Here is an 11284-nt window from a genome sequence, read left to right as displayed (position 1 = left end):
TGAGAAAACATATGCATCTGTAGTGTTCTTTAAACAAGGGCATGTCTAAAGACTAAACATAGAAATAAACACCCGGGGGTTCAGACTCGTTTGGAAAAGTCAAGGCCCTCAACCGTTCGAAGAATCCTTCATGCAGACTTTCCAACCAACTCCCATGCTTCCCCGCAACCCAGAATAGCCAAAATCATCTTGGGAGGAGGGCGGGGAGAGTGCAAAGTTGGAGGATTCACATTAAACAATTTCAAATTTTACTACAAAGCTACAGTCATCCTGACAGTGTGGTTGTGCATAGGATAGATATAGAGACCAATGGAATAGAATTGAGAATATAAAAATAAACTTTCACATTTCTTGTTGAGTTTTTTTTTTATTTTTTTTTATTTATTTCAGAGAGGAACCATGAATCTGTTTGATTCCCAGTCAGGACACATGCCATAGTTGCAGGCTCAATCCTCAGTAGGGGCCGTGCAGGAGGCAGTCTATCAATCATCTCTCTTATCATTGACGTTTCTATCTCTCTCCCTCTCCTTTCTCTCTGAAATCAATAAAAATATTTTTTAAATAACCTAAAATTTACTGTAGCAGTAGTTGCACAACTCTGTAAATAGTAAAAACATTAAACTTTTACATATTAAATGGGTAAATTATACTATCTGTGAATTAAATTATAATAAAACTGTCACATTAAAAAAAAAATGACTGGACATTACATAAGGAAGGTGGGGCAAGCACATATGCCCAAATTACTCTTACCTTTAAAAAAAAGAAAATATGTTTGGGAGCCCTAACTGGTTTGCCTCAGCAGATAGAGTGTCGGACTGCGGTCTCAAGGGTCCCAGGTTCGATTCCGGTCAAGGGCATGTACTTTGGTTGCGGGCACATCCCCAGTGGGGAGTGTGCAGGAGGCAGCTGATCGATGTTCCTCTCTCATCGATGTTTCTAACTCTCTATTCCTGTCCCTTCCTCTCTGTACAAAATCAATAAAATATATTTTTTTATAAAAAGAAAATATGTTTGGGAAATAGATAAATTAGTAGTAACAACAGAATATAAGTAAAAATATAATCAGCAATCTATAAATTTGGCGAATCTATAAAATGTAGAACAAAGATAAAATAACATTGATAGATGAAACTGTAGCCCAAAATAAGTACAGGAGAATATTGAAGAGGAAGAGGAGGCTACTCAAAGACATGCTCTAAATTCTGAGTGTTGGATTAGAGAATTCTAGTGAAATCTCAAGTCATTTTACTTCTCTTCCTCAAACCTAACTTAGCTCTATTTGTGCCATATTTTAGGTCACAGAGAAACATGCCTATCTGGAAAAAAAAATAGTGATAGAGAATTTTGACCTTAAATTTATTTCTGTAGCCCCCAGCCTTCTTACTTAAAGTTAAAAAGATCGTTAGGGGTGCTTTAATCCAAGCATAAGACTCAACATTTTAACTCCTGGAAGTGGCATTTTACTCATCTATTTAATGACCAGAAATAGGAAATTAAAAAACCCAGCTAGTTCTTTGCTGCACTGAGATGGAGAACTTTCAGCACAGTCCTGCGTATCTGTTTGGTCTTCACACTGTAGATAATGGGGTTCATCACAGGGGGGATCAGCAGATAGGCATTGGCGATCATAGTATGTACATATGGTGGGGCCTGTTTCCCAAATCTGTGAACAAAGGACAAACTGATCAATGGGATATAGAATACAGCAACAGCCCCAATATGGGAGATGCATGTGTTGAAGGCTTTCTTCCTTTCTTCTGAGGATGCAATGCTGAGGACAGTTTTAATGATTAAAACATAAGAAATGATGATTAAGACCAAGTCCACTCTAGCAGTGGTGATCAGGGCAGTCAATCCAACTGCACTATTAATCCTGGTGTCTGTGCATGAGAGCTTCATCACATCGGGGTGGAAACAATATGAGTGGTGGAGCACATGGTTGCCACAGTAGGATAGTCTTTTCAGAAGCAACACCAAAGGAGTCAGTACTAGTGTCCCTCTGGTGATGATTGCTACTCCAATCTGTGCTATTTTAAGATCAGTTAAGATAGAGGCATATCTAAGAGGATTAGAAATGGCCACAAAACGATCAAAAGCCATGGCCAACAACACTGAAGATTCCATGACAGTGAAAAGTTGAATGAAAAACATCTGTGACAAGCAGGCATTAAAGCTGATCTTCCGGGCATTGAACCAGAATATACCCAACATGGTGACTAGGGTGGATATGGACAGGCCGAGGTCAGTGGTGGACAGCATGGAGAGGAAATAAAACATGGATTCATGGAGGCTGGGCTGAGTGACAATGGCAAAGAGAATCAGGCTATTTCCCGAGAGGGCAGTTATAAAGAGAAGGCAGAAGGGAATGGAGATCCAGATGTGGAAGGCTTCCAGCCCAGGAACACCAGTTAGCAGGAAAATGATGGAAGAGGATTGGTATTCTGGAACATTGACATGTTGAACTCAAACTGCAGAATCTTAATCTGAGTATCCTGCAATGATAAATCATATTTCTCTAAAATGCAGTCAACTTGAAATTAATTACTTCACCAGATAAACATTTACAAAAGATAATCTCTATATTATATAAAAAGCTCAAAAGATTGGTTTAAAAAAAGAAAACTAAGATCACATCTAATCAAGGAGCATAAAATAGGAAATGAACAATTATGTGAGGATACAGACCTTGTACACAAACAAATCTAATAGAGGCCTACTTTATTTGAATTCACATGTCTGTTCAGGGAGGTTTATACCCATTCACTTCCTGATTTCACTTGGTCAGCCGTCAATAAGTATTTGTTGAAATATGTCTATAGAGCTGTACAAAATTTTAGATGAACAGCAAACAATATATGCAGTGATTCAATTTAGTCAATAAAGTAAGTTAACTTCCAGTGACCCAAAAAGAAATCTTCTCTTTATCACCTGAGTACTTTCTGTCAATCAGCTTGATTATATCTAATCATAATGAAGAGCTAACATTTGTTGAGCCCCTACTATCTGTTAGTAGTTGTGATAATATCCTGTGTGAACATACATCCTATTTGCAATCTCATAACTTGAACTGTACCTGATTAATTTTCATACCCCATAACAAGTATAAACAATCAAGACAATGACAATCAGGACTAGTTGAGTATAGAGAGTCTCCAATGTCAGTATTATAAATATTTTGATGTTATGAACTTTTAATTGGCATCCCAAATTAATTTTTTAGGATTACATATTCTAAACTGATGGGTTCAAGCATGGACTGATATACATATCAACTGAACAACCTAGAGGATGTGTTACTAAACAGTGTGTGTCTGGAATTCTCTATCTCTAAAGTAATGATAATATATATACTGCATAGAATTATTGTGAGGATTAAATTACTTAATGTGTGTGAAAAACTTGGCTATCTCACTGTAATGTAAAAAATCACCAAATATTAGGTATTGTCACTTTTAAAAATTAAAGCTAACATTATACCATAATTTCTTTCACTTCATTTTCCACTTTTATTTGCATGTCCCTTATACTTATCCACATGCCTTATGATCTGATAGCAGAGAGAAAATACAGATATATTATCCATCTGACTTAGACAATATCCCCTGATTAATATTTTCTTTATGTGTTCCCTTCTTCCTCTACATCTATGATTTTCTCAACCTTTCTTAATTCCTTCCTTAATGAGAGTAACTCTATACTCCTTTTCAAAGACAACACTACCACCCAGCTTCTCAAACACTTTTGGAATTTTAGTTTAACATTAAATTATTGGGTACATGTTATAATCCATAAAATAGGGATACAAAAGCAAATTAGACATGGCACCTGCCCTCAAGGATATTAGTAGATAGTGAAGAAAATGAATGTGTAAACAAACAAGTAAAATGCAGTGTGATATACACACTAAAGTGTTTGTGTTTAAAATACAGAGGTTGTATATATTAAAAACTTGTGTGGGGAAAGGTTAAGAAAGGCTTTCTTAAGGACATGAAGACAACTTGTACAGGAGATGATAGATAAAAATCACCATGAAGAAATTCTAAGCATGTCCACGGTAAGTGGATTTCGGTATTCTACAATGCCACTATAGCGTGAGATACAGCGTGTTGAAAGGGCCTGTTTTAAGGTAACCAGGATCCAATATGGAATTATCTTTAAGATAGTAAGGAATGTGAAAATTATTTAAACACTGGAAAAAGAATGAATATAAGATCTCTTTCTGCTCCAGGAAGTAACTCCAACATTTTTTGTTTTTTCTTTGATGTATATTCCTTTTCATTTGTAACATTAGCATAGTTTGTAAATATGCCAACTTCATTTTCAAGCTAAACACAATGTAAAACAAAAAACAAACACAAACACACAATAAAAAAACCAACAATCCTCTCTTATTAACCCTGCTTCCCTGTAGCATGGACTGATATCCTTTGTTTAACCAACAGTTTATTGAACATTTGTTTATCCTCATTTCCCTAATGGTTCACACCTACAGTTGAAATCTGGCTTCTTTTTAGACTGAAACATACTCTGTCGCATTAGTTCTCTGTTGCTGCATAAAAACTAGCACAAATGCATGACTTAAAATAAGACACCTCCCTTATCTCACATTTCAGTAAGTCAGACATCTGACACAACATGAATAGGATCTCTGCTCAGGATCTCACATTGAGCTCCTTGTGGTGTAGGACTGAGGTCTCCGTTTTCTTGCTGCTGTGGGCTGAGGGTAGCTCTTAGCTTCCGGCCATGTAGATCTGCCACAACATGATATTTGCATCTTCTACTCTGGTAGAGGAATCTCTCTGCTGTTTCTTGACTCTTTAAAAGGCTCAAATAATTAGGTCAGTCTAATCCATTATAATCTCCTTTTTGATTAGCACTAAGTCAAATAATCAGGGACCTTATTTACATCTGTAAACTCCCCTTGCTATACAATATAACATAATCACAGACATGATACCCCATCACATTTAAAGGTTCACTCACAGTCAAGTTGTGGGTTTTATACTGGACAAGGACATAGCGGGCAGGAGCCTTGAGGACCGTTTTAGAATTCTGCCTACACAACTCTCTAGGTCATTCAATCTCCAACCTTCTATAGATTCAGATCTTACTTAGGCTTTGATTGACCATCCCTATCCTCCAGTTCCATCACCTCCATTTTATATAAAACTCTCATTAGTTTTTGCAGAAACTACAGCAATATTCTCATAAGTAATTTCTCTGTCCTAAATTGCAAGTGTTTCCAAATTTTCCATATTGCATGAACATAATCTTCACATCACTCCTTATACAGAGCTCCTCACTACCTTCAGCAAAAGGTTAAAATTCTTTATCTCTTTACAACAGCAGCCAAGGATCTTTCCAATCTCTCCAAAACCTACTATTACTGCTACCTAACCTCTTCCCAAACCCATATAGTCAACCTGGGATTTTTTTCCTACTTCAGCAAGCTACCAAATGTAGCAAGTTCTTTCACAATGCTGTCATTTGCTTTATTCAGGTATTTCCCACTCTTCTTTGAATGAGCCTAAATTCTAAAGATTAATTATTTTCTCCTGTGGTCCATTTATCGATTCAACATTAATTTATTTACTTCTGGAAGCATTTTGTGGCATCACCTTCTCTATGTCAAGTGAGAAGGAAATGCTCCTTCCACTGGAGTCACATTCTTTTTTATTTTTCATCTGGAATAGAAATTGTTCCATTGTATGATCATAGTGTTTTAAAAATATGCCTCTTCCACTAACATAAAGTACTGGCAAGTAGATAATTGCTTATTTATCATTTATTCCCAGTGCCTTTGCACTGTATTGTGCAGTGTGAGAAGATAATAGATACTTTTTGATACAGTTTAAATCCAAGACTCATTATTTGCTCCATTGGTTCATTTATCAAGTCAACATTAATTTGAACTGACCAAAACAGCTCCTGCCCTGTTTGCCAAGAAGGGCCTCAGGAGCTGGGGAAGTGTTTTCTTCAGGGATGGGTGGTATATATAAGCACCGTGACCCAGGCTGCCCAAAATCTCTTAATCAGAAAACTCCTGAGAAATAGTAGAACTATTCTAATGCAGGGATCTCTATCGCAAAGCTTGGGAGCAAGGGTAGTTTCCTTTTGTTTTTCTTTTCCTGTTCACAGTATCCCATTCTCTTTCTTTTGCCATGTGTTGTGTGTTTGTATGTGTATGTACATCTTCACATATTGCCTGAGAATGCTGCTAAAGATTTTCATTTTTGATTGGCAAAAAATCTTCATGTAGAGGATTATTTTTAAAAAATTGAAAAACTTTAAAGTACATTAAAACTAATAGGCAGTAGAAGTTTAGATATAGAAATAATCATAATGAAAATGTGTAAATATCCCCCTACTTAATTTTTATTGTTGTTTTAGACGATTTTTTAGAGCAGTTTTAAGTTCACAGCAAAATTAAAAAGAAAATACAAGGAATGCCCACATACACCTTGCCCCCACACATACGTAGCTTTCCCCAATAGAACCATCCCCCAACTAGATTGTACATTTGTTACAACTGAGTAACCTATATGGACACATCATTATCACCCAAAGTCCACAGGTCACCTGAGAGCTCCCTTTTCTTAAATTCTGACTCTTAAACCACCCCAGAGCTTCTTGCACTGAAACTCCTGAGCCAATGTAAATAACTATTTTTGGAGAGATATATTTATTTAAATGCCTCTATCCTCCCTCTGGGAATTCTTTTCTGTAACCAGACCACCAGGAACATATAAATAGACAGCTCCCAGTATTAAGTCTCATAACCATGGCTATCACAACATGCATTGGATCTCAGTTCTTTTTTAAGGTGGAAGAACTAAGGCTAAGATTAGAAAACTGAGGCTCAAAGGAATCATGTTCTCACATTCACCCAAGTCAATAGCAGATTTAGAACTGAATTTTCTCCTCTCTGACTCCAAATGCCATGTTTTCTACCAGTCCTTACTTTAAAAGAACTCAATTTTTTAAAAACTGTGGAATGAATGAATACAAGCTCTTGACTATATTCTATATTTGTAAAAACTTTTAAACATTGCAGCAATTATTTTTAAGTTAACATAATAAATGAATCTCTTGAATATCTACTACTGAGTTAACCAATTTCTGAGCTGTTGGTTTTATAAACTATCTGAATATCATACAGTCCCTGATGCATTCAGAAAATATTTCAATGCACTAAACACTGACATCGTGCAAAGAAAAATTCTTGGGTGTCGACGGGGAAGTTATTCAACCTGTCCTGTGCTCTCTGAAAAGTCATCCCAGGAAGCAACAGTCTTTATTGATTTACTTACTTACTTACTTACTCATTTGTTTTTTAATAAATTTGATGTATAACACTGTGTATATTTAAGATGTAGTGTGTGTTGCTTTGCTACATTTATATATTATAATATGATTTCTCATGTACCAATATTTATTACATTAATAATTATAGCATAATATTATTGTCTATATCCATTATACTGGGTAGTAGATCTCTATTACTTTTTTACAACTCATTATAAGTTTGTTCCCATCACACTTTTCCACCTCCTACTCCCCAGTAATCACCATTTTAGGCTTTTTTTTAAACGTTTAGCTTTTTTAGATTCTACATATAAGTGAAATCATACAGTCTTGTCTTTCTCTCATTTATCTTACTTAGCATAGTGTTAAGATACACTCATGTGGTCACAAATGGGAGAATAAATTCATTTTTCATGGGTGAAAAATATTCTATTGTGTATATGTACCACATTTTTTAATCCATTCAACCATTGATGAATATTTGGGTCATCTTCATATCTTGGTTATTGTGAATAATGCTGCAATAAACATGAGAGTGTATATATCTCTTTCAAATCCTATTTTAATTTCCTTTGGGTGGACTTGCTGGATTATATAGTAGATTTATTTTAAATTTTTTGAGAAAACTCCTTATTGTTTTCTATAGTAGTTGGACCAATTTATACTCCCACCATCAATATATAAGGGTTTCCTTTTCACCACATCCTTGCCAGAAGATACTTGAGCAGATAGTCTTTTAAAAGTGAGAGAGAAGAGAGAGAGATTATCTCAATCTCACAAACTTAAAAAATAAAAATAAAAAGTCTTTCTGTTCTAAGGTCAGGGAAACAGTCCCTGCCCAATCTTGTCCTCTTAAACCATCTCCAAAGAGGTTCTCTTTTGCAGGAGAATTCATGAGAAGTTCTCAGGAAGACAGAGCAACCAGATTTAAGAAAGAAAACCTTTATTAAGGGTTCAGAAACTGCCTGGTGAGAGACATTTACCCAGGAGGAACACAAATTCCTAGGAGAGAACTCTTAATAGCTGTGTCCTGCTAACCTTTGTGCCCCAAATGACAAAGTATGAAGGGCAATTTTTTTTCAGTCTAACTCATTCTACTTCCCCAAAGGATAGTCCTAGAGATTAATTTCAATTCCACTTCTTATTCAATAGAAATTCAACCCTGAACAGCTGCAAGTCAAAGCTTTAATAGGGCAAAAGTAAGGGATAAATGGTGTTAATGAATTTCCCATGTGTTTGCTCACCAGTGGTTTGCCAGTGTCACAGCAATCATAAGACATAGAACCAGGTAGGAATGGATTTGCTCAGTTTTTCTTTTATGATTATGAATATGTTCTAAAACTTTTTGTGGTGACAGTTGCACAACTCTGTGAATATAATAAAAACCATTCAATTTTGTACATTTAATTAATAAATTGTGTTGTGTGTGAATTCTATCACAATAACAATACTGTTACAACAAAAACAAAGATGAATTCAAGATTATAAGGCAAGTGGAGAGAGCACACATGCCCAAACTACTCTCACCATAGAATGGGGAGAATTTGAGTTGATATAAAGATTAAATTAGTGGTATCACTGGATAAGAGTATAATTAGTGATCTACAAATTTGTAAAATTCATAAAAAATAGAACAAATGATGAAATAACATTGATAGATGAAACTACAGCTGAAATTTTATACAGGAGAATACTGAAGGGAAAGTGGAAGCTATTGAAAGGGATATTCCAAGTGTTGAAATAGAACTCCATTTAAAAATATGTGGAATACAATGAACAAAATATGAGGAATCTAATTTAATGAACAAAATAAACTAATGAACAAAGTAGAAACAGAGGCATGGATACATGGAACAGACTGAGAGCTGTCAGAGGTGGGTAGAGTGGCTGGATGAAAGGTAAAGGCATTAGTAAATTACCAGTTCCTCACAATAGACTGGAAGCATATAGAAACATGCTTTTTCAAGGTATGGTTGTAACTCATATTGGTAGATGATAAAATATGAGTTAGAGAGGACTTTGTAAAGATATGGTAATCTAAAAATTTCCTAAATTAGCTTAGAAAGAAATATTTTGAGCACAGCCTTACGAATTTGCTTGGTCTTTACACTGTAGATTATGGGATTCATTACAGGAGGGATAAGTAGATAGACATTGGCAATGAGAGTGTGCACAAGCGGAGGGGCGTGCTTCCCAAATCTATGCACCAGTGACAAGCTGATCATGGGGATGTAGAAAATGGCAACAGCACTTATGTGTGAGACACAGGTTCCAAAGGCCTTTTTCCTTTCCTCTGGGGAGGCAATGCTGAGCACAGAGTGGATGATCAGAACATACGAGAGGAGGATCAAGACAGAGTCTACACCAGCAGTAGAGATAACAATGGACAGGCCAAATGCGCTGTTGATCTTGGTGTCCGTGCATGAAAGCTTCATCACATCTGGGTGGAAACAATATGAATGGTGCAGAACATGACTACGGCAGAAGGACAGACGCTTAAGGAGCAGAAGTAAAGGCACTAGAGCTGTTGTTCCCCTAATAACTACTGCAAAGCCCACTTTGATGATCCGTGAATTGGTTAAGATTGTGGCATATCTCAGTGGGTTACAGATGGCAATGAAGCGGTCAAAGGCCATCGCCAGGAGTACTGAGGACTCCATGAACGTGAAACCGTGGATAAAGAACATTTGGCCAATGCAGGCATCAAAGCTGATTTCTCGAGCATTAAACCAGAAAATACCCAGTATGGTGACCAGTGTGGAAAGGCACAGTCCTAGGTCCGTGCAGGATAGCATAGAGAGGAAATAGTACATGGGTTCATGAAGACTGGACTCAGTGATGATGACAAACAAGATCATTCCATTCCCAGAGATGGCAACGGCATAAAGACAACAGAATGGGATAGAGATCCAGGCATGGTAAGTTTCAAAACCAGGGATGCCCGTAAGGAGGAAAACTGCAGGGTGGGAGATGTTCTGATTGGAGGATGGCATGATGAGTGAAGGAAGTAGCTTTCCCTAGGGAAAGAAACGCATATCCTGTAAAAATAGGGAAGAAAATCATTTTCATTCTCTTCTATATATTGCATAAAGTACGTTCACTATGAACCTTGTCCTGTTCTTCAGCGGAAGTGAAGTGCATACCCAGTTATTTTTTTCTTAGATTTAGAGTTAATCTAGGGAAAGAGACAGACCACTAAACTATATGAAGACACCTGGGCTTCCGCAAGATTCCCACATGTTATATCCAGGCTTCAGTATATTTCCATCTATGTATGAAACAGGGGGCTACATAGATGATGGTAACATTTTCAAGTTTTACCATCTATGTTCATGGGCAAATAGGCTAGTTCTGGGCAATCATACAACAACACAAAAGGCAATTCATCCTGCTTTTGTTTGCTTATCAGTTTCCAATGCAAAAACTCTTAAGAGGATATTAAGATGTATAAGTCCTTGGGAACCCAATGAAAATAAGATAATAAATAGTCAATATTCATCAGAAAATTCATCAGAAAAATACTTCTGATTGAACAAATACAAAACAACTATTGGTTAAAAAAAAAAAATACTGATAAATTGCCGGGAGCCAGTCCATCCTTGCTGTTTCAAGGGACCTGGCATATATGGCATACTGTTCTTAATATGTTTGCTCACCTTCTTGGCACTATGTGTTTTAACCAAGGTCACCTCTCTGAGAAAGGTTGTTTCCCCAGGTAGGGATTTTCCCCTGACGTTAGGGAGGGAATAAAGCCCCTTAACTAAGTGCCAGGCGGGTAATTAATCACTTTAACTACGAACAATCATGCTTAAGCTACATAATCTTTACTCCCTGGAATGGAGATAAGAAACGCCCTAACCTTCGGAATAGAGATTGATAGGATTGGAATCAACTGGTATAAATACAGATGTAACAAGACAACAGGACACAGAACCTAGACACAGAACCTTCACAGAACCTAGAGACAGAAGAACTT

At 36.5% G+C, this 11284-nt stretch overlaps 2 protein-coding genes across 2 annotated transcripts; both read right to left on the bottom strand.

The window, feature by feature from the left end:
• Positions 1 to 1509: 1509 nt before the first annotated feature.
• On the bottom strand, positions 1510 to 2459 carry LOC118662919 (olfactory receptor 51F2-like). Its single transcript, XM_036321960.1, is given in 2 exon segments — positions 1510 to 2438; positions 2441 to 2459. Coding segments are annotated over 2 exon segments (948 nt in total).
• A 6897-nt stretch (positions 2460 to 9356) lies between these two features.
• On the bottom strand, positions 9357 to 10301 carry LOC118662915 (olfactory receptor 51F2-like). Its single transcript, XM_036321946.1, has one exon. It carries the CDS (start codon positions 10299 to 10301, stop codon positions 9357 to 9359), a length of 945 nt encoding a protein of 314 aa, XP_036177839.1.
• Positions 10302 to 11284: the final 983 nt, after the last annotated feature.

The sequence above is a fragment of the Myotis myotis genome, unplaced genomic scaffold (assembly GCF_014108235.1).
Source record: "Myotis myotis isolate mMyoMyo1 unplaced genomic scaffold, mMyoMyo1.p scaffold_m19_p_10, whole genome shotgun sequence".
In the NCBI taxonomy this organism is placed as follows: Eukaryota; Metazoa; Chordata; class Mammalia; order Chiroptera; family Vespertilionidae; genus Myotis; species Myotis myotis.
The sequence above is the reverse complement of the archived record's forward strand: the minus strand, read 5'-3'. Positions and strand labels throughout refer to the sequence as shown.

Coding starts and splice junctions, on each gene's coding strand:
- LOC118662915 (XM_036321946.1), bottom strand. CDS start 10,301: ATGCCATCCTCCAATCAGAACATCTCCCACCCTGCAGTTTTCCTCCTT.